General features: G+C 47.4%; 1 protein-coding gene across 1 annotated transcript; it reads right to left on the bottom strand.

Moving 5' to 3' along the window:
• Positions 1-574: 574 nt before the first annotated feature.
• LOC106740745 lies at positions 575-25261 on the bottom strand. The gene is made up of 4 exons (XM_014612079.1): positions 25171-25261; positions 24996-25077; positions 17640-17767; positions 575-597 (listed from the first exon to the last, which is right to left on the bottom strand). Exons 1-4 carry the CDS (start codon positions 25259-25261, stop codon positions 575-577), a joined length of 324 nt encoding a protein of 107 aa, XP_014467565.1.

Below are 25261 nucleotides of genomic sequence, written 5' to 3'. Positions count from 1 at the left end.
AGCAGCACGCGGAACGAGAAGCGGAAAAAGGGAGAGACCGAGATGGACAGGTAGATAATAGGACGGAATAGAACGGAATTTATTACATGCTTTGAAAATGAAAAGTTCTAAGAGAGAGAGAGAGAAAGAGAGAGAATGCTATAAAAAAGTCAAGACGCATAGAGAATTTTGCAATTTAAATAAGATCGCAAAAAGAATATATGAGAAAGAGAAAACATACGCGGCATCAAGATAAGAGCACAAAATAAAACCGTAAATTTCCAAAGTTAACAACGGCATTATATAAATCATATTCCAGCGAAATGTCTGCACATAGATGGAGAGATAAACAAGCCGATAGGGAGGGACAAGGAGGGGCAAACTTTCGATGATTCCATCGGTAATTTCTTTTTTCCTGCTATTGAGCAGACGGACTGAACATCACATTCGCGTTGAAAATGGAAAGTCGGGGCAATTATTATTCGGCCGAGCGGCGTAACAGAGTCCGTTCCAAAGGCGAAGTAAAAACAGAAAGCGTGTCCGCGCGCTACCGAACGAGCGAGCGAGCGAGCGAGCGAGCGCGCGTAGCGAAACTTCACGCCCGCATGTAGTGCTTTCCTGCAAACAAGACATGCTACAGGGATTTCGGATACGGACGCGCACTTAGCGTCGTGTTAAACCTCGCATTACCGTGAACGCGTACGAGCCACGACTACCGAGTGTCCCATTACGAATGAATGTCCACCAAACCGCGGAAACTTGAGGCGAAACTCGGAAAAAACTGTCACACGACTATTGTATTACCGTATGCGCGCACGCGGACTTTTTTTCTGGATTTCAGGCAGGATTCTCCCGTCGTGGTGTTCGTCCCGTGGACAAATTTGCATTTCCAATAAGTACCTCGACTGTACACACCGGGATATGTCCGGTATATTTCAGCACACTCGGTGCATTCAGCGGGACGCGGTGAAATCGAGCTTCGCAAAGCGATTCGGCGAAGGATAAGTATCTATTGTGCTGATCTCGCCCATCGACGACTTCCGGTAGCCGATGCAGATGCAATCGATAATACTAATGGCGCATTCAGCCCGAACGCTTTAACAGTATTCAGTACGCGGGGTAACGGACACCAATGATTAGAAACATTCTGAAACCAGTTCTCTCGAGGAATATCGAACTCGCAATGACGGGACATTCATCATAGCCGTCAAGCGTGATCCAACACGCGTTACTTGGGATTAACATAAATTACAGCTTCGTGGAGTCTCGTCGATTCCACCTGACCGAGCGATTTTGCTCATCATTCGAATAGCCGAATGAGAAATTCCAACGATTGGACTCCGCCCAATTTTCCCGACAATGATGAATTTTGGCGCAAACCCTTCGTGATCAAAAGGGTCTTCCGTTTCCGGACATTTCCTCCGGCCTCGAGAGTCGCTTGAGAAACGAGAGATTAAGAGAGCTGCCAGGAGGAGAGGAGGACAGGGGACAACAATGCCTAATTGAATGGCGTGTGCAGGGCGACCGAGGCTCACTGACAGGCCGAAAGCTCGATATTAGGAACGCACAATTTCCCAAATTGCCACGGATTAGAACGAATTTCACAGCCGTTAGCCCGGAAATTTTCCGTTCGTTCGCCCGCCCCCGCAAGATGTTAATTACGATAAACCGATTACGCGCACGTACGTGCACGCGCGTATAACTAGTAGCGTTGATTAGTAGCGGCGCAAGTAGGTAATGGTGTAATCAGAACGGGCCCCGGGGGCGCTGTCGACCTATCTTCACCTATTATCGGCGTCCTGATAAGTTAATCGTTAGGAAACAGAAATCGGCTGGTCTGAGGTGGAAGCTTTTAATTATTTGTGATCGATTTCCGATCAATTCTGACGACCACGTCCACGTCACGGAACCGCGTGAACTGATGTTCTCGGTTGCTCGAAATCGCAACACGTAAGATCGAATCGGTAAACAGCGGAAAGACCGGAGCAAATTCCCCGAGCGTTTGTGCATTTATTGCCGGAGAAACGGCGTTTAGGAGGTCCAAATTTCAGTAATTCAGAAGCTGGATAAAAAATTATTCCATTTTGGGTGAGTGGTGGTAAAATAAAATGTATAGGAACATAATTTTGCATGATAAATACTGAATTGATGAGTGCTCCGCTCGATGCTGCACTGAAGATACGGCAGCAATGAGCAATACGTTCTTAAGTAACGTGCTAATTTTTCACGTGTTAGTTGTTATCGGCTCGAGATCGAATGCCGTTTCATGCTTCATTGGCGTCCACGCGCGATACCGTCGCGACATCGGCCGAGTCGTCGGAAAATCAACGAAAAACATCGACGTCCTTCATCACGACGCACCTGCAAGTCGCTGCACCAAAAAGGGTTTCCAAGAGCGGGGACAATGTACCCGGTGTCTCTCTCACAGTATCCGCCGCCGCGTCTGGGTAAACGAAAGCGGAAATTTATCAGCGACTCTTCCGCGCCACGTGTAGACAACGACCTCGGTCCACAGTATTATCTCGTGCATTAAAGCGTAAACGTAAGACGAACGCGAGCTGTTACACTCGCCCCTTCATGATACATGAGGCGTTCCAAAAACGCCACGATATGAGTAGATAAGCGGCGAATGTATTCTCCGATTAATCTGACGTAAATTTGTTCTGGTAATCGCGGTAGAAAAAAGGGGGCTCGCTCTCGCGCGGATTTGGAAAATTCGACGGTATTCCCGAAAAGAAGGGAGAATAAAAAGGCCGCTCACTATGATTCCAATATAAAAGTTGAACGTAAGTTGAACGAACCGAGCGTTCGTGATGAAAATTGAAGAGCGTGAGCGTCAGTGAGAACACACAGACGCGGCCGAGTGTTATTCAGTGAGAATATCGGTGCGAATCGCGGAATGCAAATCGCAAATATCGCTTCTTGTAATGATATGCACGCCATTGGCATAATTTAACCGTTAATACGCCGCCCAGCACTGCCGTCGTCGCTGCATTCGCGCGCGAGTAATTATATGTTAATACAATGTAAATGCGCATCTAATGTTAAACGTCATCCCAAATACAGTCGATTGCCGGCAACTAAATCAGCAAGTTGAAGAGGAGTGGTACGAGTTTTGCTGAAATTCGTGCGAATTCCGGAATAAACCCAATTTAATTCCCATATTATTTTAATAATTTTCATTACTGTTAAATATTACTGTCATATTTTTAAATAACTTTGTGCCGCTTTACTGATTTTACATAGTGCACATATTGTGCAGACCTGTACTCATTGTCTGTAGAAGACTGAGTGGCTCGTCAAATTTGTCAGCATTGGACACGCAAATCTTGTGCAGGATTTGACATGAGGGAAAAAAGAAAATAGTAAGAGTTATTATTTGTGATTTATATGTCAATGTTGACAGAAATCATCTCGTCTTCAACTATTTCATCTTATTCTCAACGTTATCCCATCTTATCCCGAATAGTGGGTTAAGATAAAGTCAGAGTTTTTGAAGAAAAAGGTTTTTCTTCGATTTTACATTTCTTTTGATCTCAGTTTGGCTATACACGTCAAAGTATAATTAACGTTAATTATAACAAAGTTTTAATGAATATCTCAATTATACGATTATTTCGTTTACTAGTTCTTATTTCAGCGCCCCCATCTTACCCCGAGTTGTCCTACTCGCATACGGTTTTCAGCCCGTCCGTCCGCTCTTCTAACGCGCACTCGAGACGCATTATCGAGAGGGAGAGAAACGTTTCGACACATTCGACAAATCGTAAAAACATTTACTCACGGTTCGGCCCCACCTCGCCATCAAGCGAGTCATGCAACGCATGGCCGCAGCATTATTACCCGCGTAAAAGTCCGTACGCGATAAAGAGTCGATATATTTTTCCGCGGCATTGCCGAGCCCGGCGGTATTATCCGCGCTCATAAAAAATGCATATTAAAAAGGCCAAAAGGTGAATAAAGAATGAGACCGGCCTCGTGCGCGTGACGTCGCGCTTTCCGAGAAGGTCTTATCCTCGACGACGCCGCGACACGAATTTCTTTCTGGGCATGCACACGAGATAACAGAGCCGCGTATATGCACACACGCGCGCCAATCGGAACAGGATGCGGCTCGTGCCGGTTGTCGACCGGCGAAAGGATGTTCACAATGCGTGCGAACGGAACGTTAATAATAACGCATTGTGTGCTCGCTCGCGCGCGCGGATTAGCCGCCACTGGTTACGCGGATTACGCGAGCGAGCAGTGCGCTCGAAAACGGAGACGCCAGTTTTTTTATCTACCTTATCCCTCTTCGACACACTACACTCGACGCTCTGGAGATATTTTTTGTCCGAAGAAAGATATCGAAGGCTCCGATGGTAAATTAGCAGCAAAAATGACAAGCTGAAAAAGACTGTCGATGTTGGGCGAAATAATTTAAATCTTAACGAGAGAATAAAATTGTTCGACACTGCACAGTAAAAAAATTTTGTATTAAATTTAACAAATTTTACACGCCACAAACGGTCTACACAAATTTTTGTGTTAATTTAATACAAGAAAGATAAATATGTGGAAAAATCGCAAATATTATGTCAAAAATGAACACAAAATTAATGCGTTAATCGATACTGAAGTAAATATATTATTTTTACACTTACACACGTTGAATTTCGACAAAATATTGCGATGACAAACGCAATATTTTAAATTAACACACGAGTATGTTAAAAATTAAAAAGAGCCGATTTTAAAACAAATATAAAATGTTTTTTACCATCTGCAACGTGCATGCCGGATTTATTTTCCCCATTTTTGTTTTTCAAGTATCTCTATTTCCGTGAAAGTTTTCCGAAAATGGCCAGTGGTGTACTTCACATGATCGAATTTCAAGCGTGGAAACTTTCCTCGCGACCATCGACAGGGTCACGAGAAAAATACGACTTGAAAAAACAAAATAATAAATATGTAAGCGGAGACGATTGTGTGGTCGGGTGGAAAATGGAACTCGCCGCAGATTATGTAAAACTGGGCTGTTTTCGCGAGTTCAAGTATGCACGGGTAAATTGCGTTTATATTGCGTGTTTGAAAATAATAACGTGAAAAGAAGAGCGTCCGAGCGCGCGCCGAAGTGCGATCTCATGCGAATGACTGACTACTTCAGCTGGAAGCGAAGTCTGGTCGCAATAAAATTCATAATATCGCCGCATCCGACCTGCGAGATATCCGGCGCGGTCGCCATAAAGATACACGCAGATACGATCGTGTCAAGTCGTCGTGCACATACATACAATGGGACACGCTGCGTAATATGTTAATTGGTCGACCCTGTACCGTCGTGGTCGCATTGGTAAACAGGCTCTGGAAAAACGCGCATATGCGCGTTATTAGTTGCTCGGGTCGGGCAAACAGTGCTAAGTCAAACGTTTACCTGTACGTTCAGACGTTCTATTCCCCGCTTTTACGAAGAGCCTAGCGGAATTTATGTGGGTCGGTGAAAACGGTGGTTCGGGTCGATCCTCGACGTCCTCTTTGACGGTAAGCCAGACGATAAAAATCTTCGACAATAAAAAATGTACGAATGCCGCCGGAACGCGTCGTAGAAAAGGATCATAAACGACGACGACGATCACTCGGTTGACGAATAATTACTTTGAAGTCTGTTGAATTAAAAATAGATACTATGTACACGTAGCTGACAATCACATATTAATATTTGAATGCAGCCGAGACGATTTGAGTGAAAAATCGAACGGAACTTTTTCACTCCGTTAACGCGATTAGATTAGATACGGAAACTTGGCGACTGAAAGTACGACGATAATAAGACATCGTGGAATACGTCCACCGCGCTCCAATTTCATATTCCATCGACACTTTCGCAAGCTCATCCGCAAGGTCATCTATTAATTCCGCTAAATGAAACAGCGACGATTACCAGGAAGGACGATGATACTAAGAAGGCAGATAACAGCGTGATATCTTCTCGACGGACGGCGGATCGCGCGTCCGTCGAGAGAGGATTCAATGTATCCGCTGTGTTTCGGCGCGGCCACGCATCTCCGGCAAAGGCGTAACGCAAATGTTTACGGCTACGGTTATCGAGTGCAGTTTATACGACGGCTCTCGGTAATTCAAAGGTGAACGGCACCGTCGTTTATGTGTCGAGAGCAAGCGAGGGAACGAGCGGGTGAGCGAGCGGGCGGGCGGGCGAATGAATGATACGAGAGAACGGAGAACGACACTGATGGCCCGTAAAAAAAATGTGTCTCCGATACTTATCGCACGACGAGCCGACGTATCAATTACCCCGATCGTCATATCGCGGCGTGATGGGACACTTCGTTTAAATATGCCATTACATTCAATTAACCGTGACATTAAGAGTTCGGCCGTTCGAGATAAGATTTCGCGAGAAACGCTGAATTTTTTTCGTTTCCAGATACCGCGGCACTCTCATCGGGCTTCGTTAATTGTAAATGAGAACTGAAAAAACGAAGCGCCTGCGAAACGATAAACACCACATCAACGTTGAATCGTCACAACACAATTTTCGAAAAATTTCACTTTTTTGAAGGCATATTACGTCGAGGATAGGACGTGTAACGGTGTGGGATCGCGATGCCAAGGAATCGGTGACAAAAACCAGATGGGAAAAGTATAGCGGTTCCAAGATTCGTTTCCGGGTCGACTCGAAAGTGGGTATCGGACGGTAATTTTGAAAATTGGCCGGTAAACAGTGGGGAATATAATAACGGAATCGTGGATACGCGCCAAGAAATTACGAGGGGATCGCGAGACGGCGGCCGGGAATAACGTGCGGAGAGAATGCAAGATGGGGGGGATCTCCAAGGCGGCACAGAAGTAGGTTAACAATCTGTACGGCTAATTAATGATTTTATTTAATAAAGTTTCCGCGCTGAACTCTCCGCGCAATTATCGTGTTGCCAGGACTAGAACTCTGTTACACGAAGACCGGGTCCGATTTTCGGTTGTTAGTCAAGTATGTCTGATGTCTGATAGAGACGCGATTCTCCCTAGAAAAAAGAAAAAGGAAACTGAAACGCAACATAGATTCGCTTGGAAAAATTCGTGTATGTTCGATTAAAATCTGCTGCAATAATTTTTCCGTAAAGAAGGTAAGAGGCTAAAAAATCCGCGGAAAAATGAGGAGAAAACGGTTTTTTTTTCGAAATTTTAAAACTATAATTCGAAAATCCGACTGTATGGCCGGTCATTACGAACGTTTGATATCCGTGCTTCATGACCGACCGCCACGTTCGGGATCGCCATCGCGGTTGCACATCACCACCGGATCAGGACGTCAGCGCCTGTATGCAAGCCGGAGGTTTAGACTCGGGTCGGTGAGATCAGAGTCTAAATGAAGACAGGATGGCAAAATATTGGCTTTCGATTAAAATCTAAGGAATGAAGAAATTTCGATTAAAATCGAGGAAAAGGACGAGAGAAGAGATAATATTTCCATTAAGGGAGACTCGACGGAGACACCGGTGTGCGTTTGTGGGATAATTAAAATTCTACCTAGTGCGCGCACACACCGTCCGAATCCCGACATTCCGGCCGACCGCTTAGCTCGCTCAGCGGTCAAATCGGCCCTGATTTGACGCGGAGCCGGTGATTCCTCGGGCCAGCCGTCTAAGCATACCGATCAACGCGATCGTCTGCGGCCGGCATTACGATGCCGAGTAATTAGCGATAAAACGGTAGACGCCAGTGCGCAGCGATTCGCATGTAAAGACGGCGCCAGACAACGATTCCACGATGACCAAGAGTTATGCAATGCATTAAGGGACAGTGGCCGCGGTGTGCGCGGATGAATCGACGACGCGACGCAGCACGCATTCTCCCGTACGCACGTTCACGGTTACCCGGGCGTGCCTCCGCGCGCGTGTGCACGCGTGTTAAGCGCGTTAATGATCCCGGGGCGTCTTGAATATCTTATTAAACGGCCGAGCTGCACGTTTTGCCCCCGACGTGTTCCGAAGCGTGAGGAGAGCTCGTGCCACGCGTCTCGCCTCGTTTCTTTTACGAGCGCGCCGATGCTATTAAGCGCTGACCGCGCCGTCGACCTCGAGGCAGCGAGATGGAAATCGATGCGTAACGCTGATATCGAGAGAACGGTACTGCGTCCCAATGGCTACGGAAACTTATAGAAGCGGCTGCGTGGAGGTGGGGCAAGTCCGATGTCATGATTAGCGCCGTCAATTTCGATCGGGGATTACCTGGGTCTTTCGGGATTACACGGGTAACTGAGTGTACGGTTCATGCCAGACGTTACAAATTATTGATTTTCCTAACGATAACAAATAACAAACGAATGTACTGCAGGCTCGTAACTCGATTTATTCGTTACCGTTCTCTGGTTACCGAGGTAATATCCGTGAATATGGGCGTCTGGGTATCCGAACGCGCGGATATTACCCGGGTATCGAAATACCATATTATATCGACAGCACAACATGGAAGAAAATAATTTGCCGACACAGCGAATTTTATGCTATCGCAGCAAAAACCTGTCAGCTACTATACGGAGCAGGAAAACAATTTGTAGAGAACACCGTTCGCTGGATTATTTTTGCTGAATCGACGAATTAATAATTATAGGAAAACACTATTTCGTTCTTACAACAAATTAACGTGTCCTAAGGACAAATTCATACCCAGGAGCATGTTTCTATCCCGTCAAGGAGATTGTTTCCGCTCTAATTACAAATAATTTTCTAATCTGTTTATGTCAACTAAATTGTATCGCTGTCGCAACAAGTATGCAACAGCAACGATATGTGTGGTTTCGCTACAATAGGAAAATGATTTTTCTTCGTGTAGTTATGGGAGTATATCACGCGATCTGGTCTGGATATATCCTATAACGAGGAGTCCTGACTTCCCGCGTTCTTCCCCTAATTTCTTGCTTGACACGACGTCCAGGCGTCCTGTCCGAATTTTCAAGAGGTCGGCTCCCGCTCGCGGATAACGCGAGCGAGGGAAAACTACGAATCGCGATCGGCGATCGCGAGTATCGCGGGAAGGAAAGTGACGTGCGAAAATTTGCGACGGGAGAAGGGAGAAAATTGAGGGCCGACAATCCGACGGGGCGTAATTATCCGGAAGTAGTTTCTCCTCCTATCCATGTACTCCGGGATCTGTACACGCGGTCCGCATGTACACGTTGAATCTTAATGCGGAAGATTCAAGCCGCTGATTTTCGCACTAATCTCGCGATAATTGGACGTTAGAGGCGCAGAAGCGTCTTAATCGGCGACGAAAACGTCGTAACACATCGAGATCCGCATCGGCAGCACCGGCGAATTTCCGCCTGAATATTTTACCTCTCCTCCGTTCGCGCGTTTCCTGATGGAAATTAAACATGGATTTGAATCTCCCCGAGTCCGCATAATTCCATTTAAATGACCTACTGATCCAGAAGGATATTCCGCGCGGGCGCTTACTTACAAATATTTGCGGGCTTCACCGAGTATCTAGATTAAGAGGCTGAATCGAGCGGGAGGAGAATTAAGAATGATCCGATGCTTCACCGTCTTATCTCTCGCTCGCGCTCTTGATGCAATTAACTCGCGGGGATTGACGCGCTGCGAAAAATCGTCCTCCTCGCGATCGCGCGATACCGTCCTCTCCGCGTCCCCGATATAAATTAACGTGCGAGATATCGTAAATTGCGAACTTTTCCACACACGTCGCTGTTTCGACGGCTTGAATAGCGAAAAACGTTGCTTTCACCGGCGATCCTGTCGGTCGGCTCGATTTTACGGTTATACCGGAAAATTAAGGACGCACCGGCGCTCGGAGGAAGACGTAGACGGCCGGCGAGCGAGCGTGCGTACGTACGTATGTCACAAGCCATGATTATCAAGCGAAATATAGCCAAGTCTGACACTGTAATGACGAGGACGACGGAGATCAGAGCGATTACCGCGAATCGGGTTTCCGGAATCTAAGATGAGACGATTAAGCGGAGCCTCTCTTACCGCTATTCCCAGCGATGGACGCAAACGCGCCGCGTATGCGATCAACGACACCCGAAAAGACATTAGTACGCCTGTCATCGTCGAGCGAACATCGCGCTGGTAGCATGGCTTCGCACGAGTCGCCGACCGTCATTAGGATGCACACTTGACCCAGAACACCTACGACAGAGCCGCAGGCAGGATTCCATAAGCTCCCTCCCTCTCCCCCCGCGCGACCAGGATACGAAAAAGCTGGCGTGTGAGGGAGGGGGACCCATCTGGCATCGGTTCAAGGGGCGGCGTGACCTGGCTAAAATACCGCAGTGCTCCCCTACATATCGCACGCTAGGAGAAAATAACGCGAGAATAGCTAGACGAAAAACGGCTGATTCGCTCTCAGGTATTCGCGACACCGTAAATCTGCCGCAGTCGCGTTCTCTGGAGGCGTCTCAGGAGCCAAAACGCGTCGCCTATTGCTGTCGCCTTTTCCTTCTTTCTCTCTCTCTCATTCTGTCTCCCTGTCGTCTCGGATTCCGCGCTTTATTAGCCGGAGATTTTTGTTCGCGTAACGCGAAGAGAGATCTTTCGTATCGCGCCGCGCCGAGTATCGAGGTGCTCGCAGTTCCACCATGAACGCCCGCGTATCCTTAATCGCGCGAATTATGTGCTTAACTCTTCGTCCCCCCTCCCCCCCCCCTCAGCTAAAGACAATTACGGTCGTTCCGCTAGAATTACAACACGTTTCGTTTTAATCGCGCTCATTATACGTTAATTAATTCCGTATAATATACTATTACTTAATATATTCGCATGCTATCATGTTGGTTGAATATTGGAATTGTATTTTTATGCAAATACTAAGCATTCATAGTTATGGTATACGCAGAGAAAGATTACTTTGGATTTAATAAAATTCCTCTGATCGGAATTGCCAATCTGAACAAATTTGTTTTTTGAAATGGAGCAAACAAACGAATGCTTGGTTCAACAAGCAGAATTTGTTTGGGTTCTCAAATAATAAGAATCTCTCTCTCTCTCTCTCTCTCTCTCTCTCTCTCTCTCTCTTTGTGTCAGATAACTAATATCTTTCATATTTTCATTCAAACATTACAATGTCACAAACAATAAATCTGTAAGTGGAACAATATTTACATATTATGAAATAAATTTTTCTTTTTATTGAAAACCAAATATTATTTCCTCAAAATAATATTGCTTTTTCTATCAAACAATATGGTTTATTCTAGTAAAACAGTCTTTTCGTACAAACACAAAATGATATTTAATATTAATATTAAATTGATATTAAATTATATTATTTATATTAAACAAACACAAATGAAACCGTACTAAATCTAAAGAAACCATTTTCTCTGTGTATGAATGCCATTTACATCAAACGTTTGGATTTACAATTCATTATATTCACATCTACATTATGGCAATACGACCGCAGATAATAAGATAGCAACAGAGAAAATCGAGTTACGTCAAACTCTTCAAAGAGCACACATTTTTCTGCAGATAAAAACTATCAATTACACGCGGGTCAGAAATTATATGTATCAGATTTTAGTGGCATGAGCGCTCGTGGCTATTTCTGTCGGCCCGGGCGAACTTCAACGCGCGCGCTTTCACGCGGGAGTGCACAGGTCGAGGCGATATTTAATCTCACGCCACGTCCGAATTTACATTTTTCTCGAAAGAGCGGTTTTATCGCGCTTTGAAATTGTACCGACGCGTCCCCGGTGCGCGGAGCGCATATCAGAACGTATGCAAAAGCACGGAGAGATACAAGAATAGCGGCTCTCTCGCGCGTCAGCCCTACGAAGGAGCGCGTGTGATTTTTTTTCCGCGCGGCGCAGGTACCGTTGTACCTGAGAATGACTCGTTACGTAAGCGAGGGAGCAGTTAAACGCGAGAAATTTAGTACACCTGCGTGACGAGGAAGGCATTAACGGGCCGTGGATTAAGGATTAGTCGAAGCGAGCCTCGCGGACGCGTAATTTTCGAAGGCGCTCTCATCGCCGCGGATCGGTCGAAGAATCAGCGGTGCGATCACGCTCCGAGGCAGGATTTCCACTCTGATAACGTGAACGCGTTCACGATGTGTGTATCATCGCGACGGGTAACAATGACGCGGGCGCAGAAACAATACGGAGGCGGCGCGCAAACCTCGCTACACAGCCACTGTTTTCCGGAAACGCGCCGCGGATCGGGTCAAGTGGCCACGGTTCGTTAATCTCTCGAGAGACGGTCCTTCGCCCCTGCGCTTGCAAATCGACACGCGAGCTCATTCCGATCCATCTCGCGGACTCGCGTCGAACAAAAATCAGATGCGTGCGTAAAAAGCTACGCTGCGTGTACACGCGTGGGTCGGTGGGAACGCATCGGGCTCACATTTATATATATTAAAATTGTTATTAGACACATCAGAAACATATGATACGAGGGAAAGCATCTCGCTTCCGAGGACGACTTGGCGGCCGGAATTCTTCCCGGTAAAAGCGTTTCTCCCTGCGCATACTCTCACGTTATTGTTAACAGTTCTCGTTACTGTGCGCGTCCCCGCGAATCTAACATTCGTCGTCATAGGAAAAATGTAATATTAAAACACGAGGATGATGCTCGACCGTTGCCGTGAGATCGCTGCTGTGACCATTAGCCCCGACATTTTTACCGCGAGGCGCGCACGACGGCATGCAATTTTCATCGCAAACGACTCGAGGAGCGCACGAGCCGAGAACCCGAGACGAGAGTGCGTTCTCGAGCGGAGAAGCCGCTTCTCGTGGAAACGTACATTTCGGAGCATCGATTTTCGGTGGCCGCCAGTGGGGCCTACCGCGTAATGCAATTTGGATGAGGTCTAACTTGCACGCTCGTGTACACCGCATGTTTTCTCCCCGCGGCCGCGAAAGAATGTTCGTGGAGAAATGTGCGCGCGAGCACAGTTGTGTCTCCTCCCTGCGTACGTGTGCGTCGTCTCGCGTCGGTTCTTCCTGCGGAAGTCGCGAGAACAATGCATCCTTATATAATGCATTCCGTCTCGCGCGTCCACAGACCGCCGATACTCCTGTCTCCTCGTATTTATATTTTCCCCCTTTCCAGCACCTCGCTCCCTCTTTCCCCCTGCCGCGGAATCACGCGAGAGAGGTATGCGTGCGGAATACGCGAACGACGTGGAAAACGCGGACGCGACGGGACACGGGAAACCCGATGATGGATACTAGAGGATCCTATGGAAGAGACGGGGAGGCTCGACACAGTTTCGACCTTCGATCGCGTCGTTCTTCGCTGACGACGCGCGGAGAAAGCGACACTAAATTCGCGCGCGGATATTCGCACGCGCACACGTGTTCCAACTTACCTCGAGTTGTGGGTAAGATAAAGTCGGTTTCTTTTTTTTTTAAAGAAGAAGTTCTTTCTTCTAATTTTCCCTTTTATCTTAGTTTGGTTACATAACGTCAAATCAACGTTTAATCAACGTCGATTATAAAGAAAATTGTAGCAAACAACTCAATTAAAATTATTTCGTTTTTACTAAGCTTTTCTTTTAGGGTCCCCGTTTTACTCTAAATTCCACTGCTCACGCACAGCGGGCGGACGGGTGACATCGATACCTCGTGGATCTATATTTCGGCCCAGATTTGGCACGGTTACTATGTAAATCATTGCGCCAGACGCGAACGTCAGAACCTCGTCGCAACGTTGGAATTCTTTTGTTCCTTCTCTATACGACGCCTGCTCTCTCCCTCCCTCCCTCCCTCTTTCTCTCTCTCTCTCTCGCCGAGAGATGCCGGGCTGATGATAGTGCCAGGTCAGAAACGTCGCCGTCGAACGAACACCTCGTTCTCCCTCGGCCCGAGAAAGGCGTTATTGACTATAATGAAGCTGGGAGACGAGAGGTGGAACAAAGGGAACGCGCACGGGGCAGCCTAAGTAAATAGCGGTCCGCACACGTCGCCGTCTTCGTGCAATTCGCGTGCTCCGCGACGGCGCGGAAGAGCAGGAGGGGAAGGAACGGCGGCAGCACTTGAACTTCCACGCAATTGTCTCCGATTTTAGACGGACGTTGACTTCGGCTAATTGAGGAAACGTCCTCTTTGATGTGGCGCGCGCGATAAAATGCACCACCCACTTACGCGCGGCATCCATTTCGACGATATTGGGCGAACGACTCCTCGCGACATGAACGGCTCGTGCGCGAGGACACACGTCGCGCGTTCCTCAGGACGACTCGAGGAGGAGCGTTTTCCGGTGATCTCATCGCAAATCACCTGCCGTGCGCCGGCCTCGTATGCGTGCGTTCTCGACTAACGGTTTTGAAAATGAACGACGAGTAACGTATGTAAGTGATAAAATCAAGCGACAACGGAGAAACCGGAACGCGCCGATGCAACCGTGGTCGTCCTTCTCGGGGCAAGTTCAACGGTCAACCTCCGGTGACCCGGTAACGAGTTTCCCGGTAGAAAAACCATCTCGTCGTCTCGTGAGAGAGAGAGTAACCGTAAACCCTCGAGATTTTCGAGGAAGCGGCGGATGTGGAAACGGGCACTACGAACGCGCGGTCTCGAACGAATGCAAAATTAATTAATTCTCCAAATGTGAAAGCGTCCTTTTCCGTGCTGAAGACCCACCCTCTCCCGGCAATCGATTGGCGGGCGAATCGCGTCAAAGAGAGATGCTTATTTACCCTCACGTTCCCATTTGCTCCAACGCGAGTCCGTCGGTCGAGATCCGTGGATCGCCGCGTCAACTATCCATCGTGTCGCCCGAACGCCGACGTTTATCGTCACGGAATTTTTCCCTCCCGATTGCCACGCGCCCCGAATATCAATGCGCGCGCAGTATCAATTAGCACGTAATTAACGGGGGAATGTTGATCGGATATCCCATTAAATCGGAGCATCTCCGACCGCTCGCGAACGTGAGGATGCATTCGACGAGACACCGTTGCACTTGAGACCGACTCGAGAGCGACGTCGCATCGCATCGCGATTCTCGCGCCGATGAACACGCGGCCCGCGAGCGCGTGGTTCAATGGACCCACGCCAACGTAATCGCACGACATGCAAAATTATGCGTTCTGAGAATGCACTGCGTGTGTACGACTCGATAAAACCGCGACGGAGTGCACGGTCGCGGAGCGGAGCACCGCTAAAAGCCGCCGGCGAAGGAAAGGCGGAGGAAAGGCGGCGGCCGGAGGCGGAAAGGGGAGAGAGCCATTTTCTTTCGTTGAATAATTATGACAGTTTGGAGAAAGCGAGGCACACCTACTATTACCACTGCCTATCTCCCTCGTTCTCTTTCTCTCTCTCTCTCTCTCTCCTTCTCTCTTATCTTGCGACATTCAAATTTATTTGCACAAAATTTATATTAAGAAGAGCTTCCACTGTAACGCTCTTACAGAGTTATACTCTAGAATGATAATAAAAGCACTTATCCATCTATATTGATAGAAAATTATAATTATTTTCGGCATGAAACATACATTTTTTTATTTTTAACCACAAAAATAGCAATATACGCGGGGGAAAAAGACGAGTAACATTAACGTGACAATGAACGAATCGAACGCGTTTCGACTGAAGAAAACCGAACGTCTGATTTTTATGAACCAAATTCGGCAAATAAGAACCAGAAACTCCGTTTCCTTCAACCAAAAAGCGAGCGTTTGGTTCGTCCTCCGTCGTGTCAATTCAACCGATCTTTTTCTTCCATGTGAATAACGTGGCGGATTCAAGGGAAGATCGAAAACGCACTTGTTTGCCATTATGAATCAAACGTTGCGAACAATACGGATCGAATAGTTGCAAATTTTATGCTGTATTCGTCCGGGACTTCCGCGTTCGTGCGACTTCCGCGGATTTACCGCGGAATCCTCGAAATATTTGCCCGCGGTAAGAAAAACTCCTCCGCAGAGAGAATATTAGTTCGAGGCAACACCTCGCCTCCCCTCCCCTCCCCCCCTTCTTTCTTTCTATGCGGACATGCGCGGTCGAGCACGGTGGCATTGCACGCGTGACGTTACATCGCAGTTAGATAAACCCCATTGAAACCCGACGTGGTTGCGCTGCAGCTACACGACCGCTGTGTATGCAACTATGCGGCGGGACCGCGCGCGCTGCAGCCGACGGTGGATTCGAATTAATTACAGCAATGACATATCGACAGTGCCGTAACGTAAAGGAGAGGAATAAAAAGAATTACGCAAGGCCGGAACCTCAATGATACGCTATAAGAAGAGACTTGCTTTGTATATGTATAGAAATAAGTTGGTCCCCGGGTTGACTTTTGCAACAGCAAGCAGCTTTCGACGGCAACATTAATGGTAGGTAAAAGATTCGGGATATTAAATGAAAGAGAAAGAAGTATTGACTTTAGTGTACTGAGAAAAAGAAAATGTTGGCACTTGTAAATATAATCACATAAATAAAAGAATTATCATCAGAACAGTTTTTTCTCATAAATGTTTCTATTGTATCGATGCGATAACTTTATGGACTACTGATATTTTCATCATATTTTATCATATTTATCATATTACTGCTACTATTTTTGGGGTTAGCATCAGAAGGAGATATAGTTGAGACGGCAAATGACTGTAAATTTAGTGGGATTTCTCTCAGTGTGAGAGCCACGAGTTTCAGTTCGATCTCACGACGGATACGCTATCGAGGGAGAGTGAGAAAAAGGCAAAAGTCTCGCGTCCGTCCGTATCGATCGGCCTTTCGACGCTCCTTTTCGGTAGAGGCGCCGTTACACGTGGTGCGATTGTGCGTTTCAAGGCGAAATCAAGAATTCGACGATCGTCCCGAACGCGGATGGAATAAAAAATATGGTGGGGCACTCTGCGTCTATCCAGCTCGTTACCCTTCCGCGATCGCAATCTAATACGGAACGAAAGGCAAGGTAAGGACCGTTTTACGGCCACGACGACCGTCGTCGTCGCCATCGTCGGGAAGAAGCGGGCGATTCCGCCGTGTCGCTCACCTGCGAGGCTTCCGCGACGGGACGATTAAAGCGATTAATGAGCGAATTCTTCTCGTATTCCAGCTCGCGTGGAAACACAGCCGAACGGGAAGTGGCGCGCGAGTCGGCCAGGAAGGCCACTCGGAGATCTGGCGAAAGCCTCGGAGATAACAACATATAAATAAGACTCCGCGCATTTGAATAATAAGATGCGCATTTACCGCGAAAACACGTCGACCTCTTTCCACGTCGCACATTGTAATATGTGGAATAAAGCGCGCGGGCAACGTCTCGCATGAAAAAAGTCCGACGGAATAAAGGGCAAAACATACACTTGAGAACAGCTGCGGAGCAGCGGCGTGACTTTCGTTCTTTGCGCTTATTCTTATGCAGCACGAGAGCACTGCACTTGAGTGCATACCGGCGCAGATCGAGCGAACCGACCGTAGCCTTCTCCTCGACATCGCGATTTCTCCGCCGCATCGAGCTCGGCTGCGATTTCGTCTCAAAATTCGCACCGTTATAAGTGAAAAGTACGGAGAAAAGAAAGAAAGTGGGAGAAACAATCCGAGGAGATGGAACAAGGATGGAGGACGACTTGCACGACACTTTCTTACGGGGGGAGGGGGAGATTTGAAAATACTGCACGCGAGCCGTCACTCTTCGGCCACTGTCGGCCCGAGTGTTTTGATTACGGTAAATGTGAGTTTGCAGACTCACCTTCTTGATTGGGATTGTTGGTATTCGGATGCGAAGTCAGGGAAGACGGTGTCTCGTCCTCAGCGACGCCCATCGTCGTAGCTGCCGTTTGCTGATGATGCGTCTCCACTTCTGTCGCCTCTTCGCACCTGCGGATCAATTAGAGAGAGATTTATGTAACGTGGATTTTACCGTCTCGGGCGGCCGAGCAACTTTTGTCACAATAAAAATAAGAAAAAGCACTGTAGCATTATAACATCTTCTTTTCCTCTTTTTTCTCTTTTTATTATTCTCTTAATATTAATCTTCTTATATTTATATTCACGTTTATTTTTCTATTACAGCGACTTTAAATTTTATTTTTCTCCTTATTATATTCTTACGTGAAAACTGTGCTTTCCTCTTACTTGCATTTTGATAAAACATTATCTTGGAGCGTAATAAATTATAATTCTACTCTGTGAGAAACTTCGTTTTTGCACGGCGCAATTTTTCATGAATAAAATATTGGTTAGTAAGATGTAATCCTCTGATAAGATATTATAATAGACCGTGAGAAATCAGTATTCCATTCCATTCTCTTTGAGAAAAGTCTCGTTTTTACACGGCAAAAATCCTCTAGGACAAGGTTTGCCCGGGGTCGTCCGGAGTGTTGCGTAAGTTGGACAGCGTTCAGTTCGCTTTGCATAAATAATATTCAAAGCATGAAGAGTCGTAATACACGACGACTACGACACATGCGATTCGTCACGCGCCGACTCAGCTTTGCTCTCATTCGCGCACAAGCGCGCTGCACAGTGCGCTGCGCCGATTTCGCTGTCATTTGAGGCGAATCCAGCGCATTAGTCTCGCTCGGGGTGACTTCGCTTCTGGAAATTGTTCTCCTGAGGAGCAAGAGTGAAACACGCCGAGTACGCTTCCGACTTATCGTCCATCGACTCCGCCGACATTCGCGTATAATCTAAATGAATCTACGCACGGAATAAAGAAACTGATTTCTGCATAAAAACGGGAAATTGGATGCGACACTCACTTTAGCCCGGGCTAAAAATGCACCGTGGGACCGACCGTGAAAAAAAAAATATAGGAACGAAAATGTGCCGGAGCAAAAGTCAAAGGGGATCAATCGCGGAATTGAAATCGGAAACGGAGCGGAGCACGTCGTTTTGACGGACCTCGAAACGCGTCAGAGCGAGCGTTAAATGATACCGTGACGTCCACAAAAGAACCAACGGCCAACCGATGGGAATCGACCGCGGAGATTTCATGCCGATGGCCGAGCATCGTTGCATCTCGCCGCATGCACCTACGCGTAACCCGGCGCACTGCAGCGGTCATAGGCATTCATTGGATCACGGGCTTCCGCCAACCTCTCGTCCACCCTCCCCCCCCCCTTCCCCTCTTTCTCGCTCGCTCGTTGTTCGTATTGTCCGCGCACAAGGCGCGTGTGCGCGTACGCGCTTATTGTCACGATAATTGCGCTTTCGTGCAATTACGTTCTCGGGCCGATGCATGCCGAGTGCAGTGCACGGCGCAGCGCGGCGCTGCGCGTCGCGCAAACGGCGCCGTCATCATCCGAGCACGGTCCAGTCCGCGAAATAGAGACGACGCGCGGGCTATAACGGTATGTTGACCTCCGTGACGACGTTGAGTGCTGCTCGCGCGCGATACCAACGCGCGTCGGAGAACGTTGCGCATCCTCGCATCGGCCTTTTCGGAACGGTACGAGCATCTGTCGACCGGTCGGTCGATCGATCGGGGGAAGGAGGCGCGATTTTTCCGCGAGATACGAATTTTCACACGGAGAACATTAGGTGCGTACTGTCGTCTGGGCAGTTTAACACGTTAAACGCCGGGACGATACTATATTGAGAAAAATGTTTGATATTTGTAACTATAATCGCGTAAGTGAAAGAATCATAATCGGGGGAAGTATTTTTTTAGCAAGCGTTAGTATACGTCAGTGACAATAACACATATTGCTATCGTTATTTTTTGTTAAAATCAAAAATACAGTTGAGGCTGGAAATAATTGTGATTTTAGTGCCATTTATCTCAGTGTATGATACTACGGCGTCTCATTAAATTACTCACGAAGAATAATTAATTGCGCTTGGAAAATCGACTATAATCGCGCAATGAAACGAAGTAAATGACATATCTGCCTCGGATTACATTTATTTGCCGTTCCTTTGGTAATTTGAGTATCAAACAGCACATGGCCTGTTCGTGGAGATTTCACGATGGATCGTTGATCGACTAATCAATCTGGATTCTCGATAATAAGAATTATATTGTTTTTATTTTAAAAAATTAATTCGTTAATTATTAGGAAAATTATTGTTTTTTTTTTTATTTTATTCCACCGATTCCTATATTGTAAAAATTGTGAAAGTTTAAATCAATGGTATGCTGCTGCACACACAGTTGACAAAGAGTCCATTTTCCAAAGCCCAACGAGAATCGTAACTGGCGCGGTTAACAATATGTTGAGCTTTTCATACGATCAACGAACCAGTCAACGTGTCAAAGGATCGATGAAGCCCGCCGAGAGAAATGAAGTATTGCATCGTGAAATTTCCCCATTGCATCCCAATTTCGAGAAATCCACGACGTATACGGTGACTCATATATCGTGACCTTGCTTAGCAAGTGAGAGTTAAATATAGCTGATAGCCCCAACAAAAGAGTATCGCGCGCACTTGCTTTGTATGCCAGTCGAGGAGCGCGCTTTAATCCTTTTCCTTGCGATGAACGTGTAAACAAAGGATGTCCCTGAGACCGCGAGCTTAATATTAATGGCATGTCTTTCGAAAAAAGTTTGGAGCAGCTTCCTTCCGCGCGAGAGAGAATCGTAACCACGTGCGGATGATCATAAACGAGATAAGGAGCAGACTACCTTCATCTCCGTGACTTGATAAACATTATTTTTAACGAATCACTTATCGACCACTCTTCAACTCTACAAAAATCAACTGCTCCTTGCCACGGTTTTCTTCACTCGAGGATTATAATCGATAAACTAAGGTGAGAAAGAAACTTAAGGCGTCTGAGCGGATCGGAACGAACTACGCAAGTCCGCGGGATCGAAAGTAAACCGCGAGTCGTGATTATTTCGCTAACAGTACAACGCTGGCGCGTGATTTCTTCGTAATAACATATGCGTTGTTCAAGTTACGTTTCTATTAAGTGGTAAAATCAATACTTCGCTAAATAGCGGAGAACAGATGACATACGACCGTTTCTCTCTCTCTCTCTCTCTCTCTCGTTCATATTAAACAGCTTGCATTACAGTTGTACGAAGTCAAATAGTTTGCCCGCGCACAGTTTAGTCGCGGACAGTTGGCGAAGTCGGTATGTGTACGCGGTTTAACCGTAGGATGCACTTCAAAGGTCAAACTGACCCCGAGCGCTGCGCGTGCAATTTTCTTATCGCACTTACAATACAGCAAAGCAAGGCGCGCAACACTTACGTAATAACGTGGTAACGCAACGCAACGATTATACGGAGAGAGCGTCGGATCGGCCGAACTTCTCCTTTTACCATTTACCTTCGCGATATCGCGCGTCTTACAAGCGCTGGCGTACGGTCGGATTAATTGTAATTTTAAGTCGTGTTACGCACGACATTTAGATAAGGGTCTAATAATACAGTCTAAGAACCAGACAGGGGAACGTATGTAACGAGCGCGGGATATCGATTGGATGTCTTACAAAGAAGCAACGCTCGTACCGCTGCTCGGATCTACCGATATCCGAATAGCGAGAATATTCCAGTATATCTGGATTATACTTATGCGACTCGAATCCGGATTTGCCAACTTTCGGATATTCGTACAAATTGCGTCCAAGAGAGAAAGAGAGAATGTAAATCAGAATTTTAATCAAATTAAAAATAAAAACAGAGTGCTACGATACATGGTTGTTAGATAAAAATTTAACGTATCAGATAGAAGCATGTCAATGTTTCAAATTCAAACTCTAGCAGAGAATCCATGCGACGTCTTTCTCTGACCTCTCCACGTATAAACGACAGGTTATACAACACGACAATTTTTCAGAAAATGTTATATCTTTCCTGGCGCAACTAATGAAATTGAAGCTCACACCTTTAGTGAAAAACAGGGTTTATTCAAAGAACATGAGGTAATTATCTGATATCGTTTACTTTAGAATGTTTTCTGACGGACACGACCATCTGAGAGAAAATAAACAAAGTCCCGCTAAAGTCCCGCAAAGTCTAGATAATATAAATTCTTTTCTTATCGCGCGCACACGTGCGGTGTATCGATCTACCGAGGTAACTGCTTTGTTTCTTACACTGGCGCATCACGTTGCGCAAGCGGGACGAAACAATGATTAATTTCGTGCCTCCGATTCGCGCATTGGGCGCGCTCAATCTCAAAATATACGAAATCGAATAATTCGCATCGTACAGCCCAACGCGATCATCATCACGGCTTTCCCACCACGCCTCTGAAAACGCTCGCGGAGAGAATTGGCGGAGCGTAGCTCCGTCGTAAAACAGGCTCGCTTTCTCGCTCTCTCGTTCTCTATTTCGCTCAATCTCCCGGTACGAGACTCAGGTCGTTTCTCTCCCGGCCAACGACCGTCCACCTTCAGTTTTGTATCCCCCCAGACAGCACGCCTTATACGTCGACAGGTAGATGCGGCGTTCGAGATATATACGCGTCCAGGGTGGTCCGAAGATAAGGGCCGGCCAGCGAGGGACTCTCCTCGAGGCCTCGCTTAGACGCGCTTCCGTGTGGACCAGGCTTAATCGTCATCCGTTTCCCGGGTCCGAGTCCGAATCAATTAAATCGATTCGATGCGTTCTCGCGTTGCGCTTTTCAACCCACGTAGAAATACGCGCTCAAAAATTCGACATTTCCCACGACATGTTAAAGTGTAATCCCGAATATAACGATGAACTTATTTTCCGGAGAACTTAATCTCGAGAACATATTTTCCTCGAATTGAAATACTCGGTTATTAACCGAATACGGTGCGCAAATAAATTAATCGACTGTATGTATAAAGTTCCAAGGCTGTTACATCAATTACGATAATAATGTAAAATGAATCGTCATACATACATTTTGATACAGTTGATGTCGCAATAATTCGATGTGTTAATTTGTTACGGCTGGGTGCACAGTTCGAGTATAAACACGGAGTTAATTAAGGAGCAATCCAATTTAATCGAATGATCCGGGAAATGGATGAAGATGATAACAGGTAAGTATATCATATCTTACTCCACTTGGCTGCGTGTTCCAATGTAACCTCCGCGAAAGCGAATTGCGACTAGACCAGAAGAATCATGACGGAAAGGTGAAGACTATAGAGGACTAAGGGTAGGAAAGATGGAGAGGGGGATAGATCGGCCCTTCGCAAAAAGTGGCATCCAAAGTGTCGGTCGACCGGTTCCGTGCGCACGTACCTGTCACGTATATCCCCTTAAATACGGCGTTAGAGGAAGAAGGACGATTGGCAAAGGGAAGAAGAGGCAAGGGAAAAGAGAGAAAGAGAGATATCACATGTGTGTAGACTATACGAATGAAGCGGCGCGCGCACTCACACCGACGCGCATGCACGCGCGAGCGTAGGCGACGTTGTATACGGGGTGTCCAAGAATTGATGGAAAATGCACGCACAGGCTTGTCCCTTTGGAAGCATCGTAGAAACGTGGCCTGAATTTCTCTGTCATCGAAAACATCGAGATGCTGATCATTTCTCGGAGCTGTAAGAACGACGGGGATCTTTCGCAAAAACGGGGAAACAGAGCGTGATTCACGATTAACACAATCCACCCACGTGTGATCGAAAGTCCTGCTACCCTACTCAAGGCTCAGTCACTGATGATATCGAGTGTCGAAATGTGAAGAAACTCGTCGAGTGTTTAACGAGGGAAACGTACGCGCTCCGAGCGTAGCACAAGGACGAAGGACGCAATCATCTATCCCCAAATTCCGGAGCACCCGGTATACGTACACATACGCAGGAGACCGTATAGTACGAGCTGTGCTGTACGGCGAACCGGTCCGTGTTTATAACAATACGTCGACGAGGCCGTGGCCGAGAGCGCGACGGCCGTCAGCGAAACCCTTTCTCTCATAGGGCGCTCACCACAGCCCGTCCGCGATTTGGCTCGCTCGTGCTCGCGAGCCAACGAGCGAGAAAGCGAGAGTGAGAGACGGAGCGAACGACGCGCGGTTTGCACACTGCAAGTGTACTCACATCTTAATACCCGGCCGTGGACCGCATTCGTGGGCAGGAGGACGTTCCGTGGCTGGATATCACGTAGCGACCGCCGCTCCCTACGGCTGCTGCTGTCACGATATTATCCGCGAGATACGTCGTACACTGTGTGTATCGTCGTCGTCCGCCCCCCTCGTCGCGATATCGTCACTCGCGTGAACGGCCCCGCACGCACGGGGTGTCGTACTTGCGCGCACTCCCGAACTCGCTCGGCCAGGTTAGCAGCGCCCGCCGTTCGTTCGTCGCGTGAACGCCAGAAGGAAACGTCTCTCTCTCTCTCTCTCACTCGGGGGAGAGAGAGAGAGAGGAAGAGAGCCGGGGAAGACGCGAGAGCGAACGAAAGCGGCACGACGATCCACCTACGTACACGGCAACAACAGGAGCACGAGGCCCACGGTCCTCTGGTGGCACGGAGAGAACACGGACGCGGGACGTTGGCGCGATGCACGCGCGCTTGCCACGCAGGACGCCGAAAATCCCGAGCGCGACCAGATATTGACAAATACTCGGCACGGCGTCGCGACACCGTCGACGGCCTGTCTGCCCGCCCGTATCGCGCTCGCGCCACGGCCTGCCGGCGCCACCGCGCGGCCGGCATGCGCAACTAATGGCCGACCGGCGTTCCCCCGCGCGCCGGTGTTTTCAAGCCGCAGCGCTGGGCCGAGCGGTCACCTTGGCGCGGCGGTAAACACATGGGTCTCGACGATAACCAAGTGCCGAGAATGGGAGAATGTTTTTTGCGCGCTGTCATTTCTTGGAGTAAAATGGATCACGAACATGGAGAGATCGATAACTCGGGAACAGTACGAGAGCACGCGGATGTTACCGACCGTTCCCGAACAAGTCGTTGCAAGTTCGTGACATGAATAAATACGAAACAGGTAGAACGGGTAGAAAATGACCATGGCGTCAAAATAATAAGAAAGTGATCGAAAAGTGAGCTTTCGTAATCATTTTCTCGTTATTTTGACGTCATCGTGATTTTCTATTCTATTTGAGATTTAGACAACACATATATATATAATACACGTCTCCGACGCATTAACATATTGTTTGCAATATAATCACCTGAATATCGCTGTAATATAAACGCTTATAATCTGCAGTGATACTCACTCTTCCTTCAACGAGTTGTAAGAATGAACGATCCGATGTAAAACGGAGTTTATTCCAGGCCACCTCGACACTTCACTCGACACTCCCGACGATCAGTTTCGCGAGATATTTCACTTGCAGCGAATTCACTTCACTTTAACGGTACTTTGCTATGACACACACGCGTGAGACTTACTTTCGACACTCCCGATGATATGTTGCGCATAGGACTCTTCGACGAGCCCAAGGCGGAGAGTGCAGCGCGTTTGAATTTCACAAGCCGCCAT

This window comes from Dinoponera quadriceps, unplaced genomic scaffold, assembly GCF_001313825.1.
Source record: "Dinoponera quadriceps isolate SergipeBrazil2010 unplaced genomic scaffold, ASM131382v1 scaffold453, whole genome shotgun sequence".
In the NCBI taxonomy this organism is placed as follows: Eukaryota; Metazoa; Arthropoda; class Insecta; order Hymenoptera; family Formicidae; genus Dinoponera; species Dinoponera quadriceps.
The sequence above is the reverse complement of the archived record's forward strand: the minus strand, read 5'-3'. Positions and strand labels throughout refer to the sequence as shown.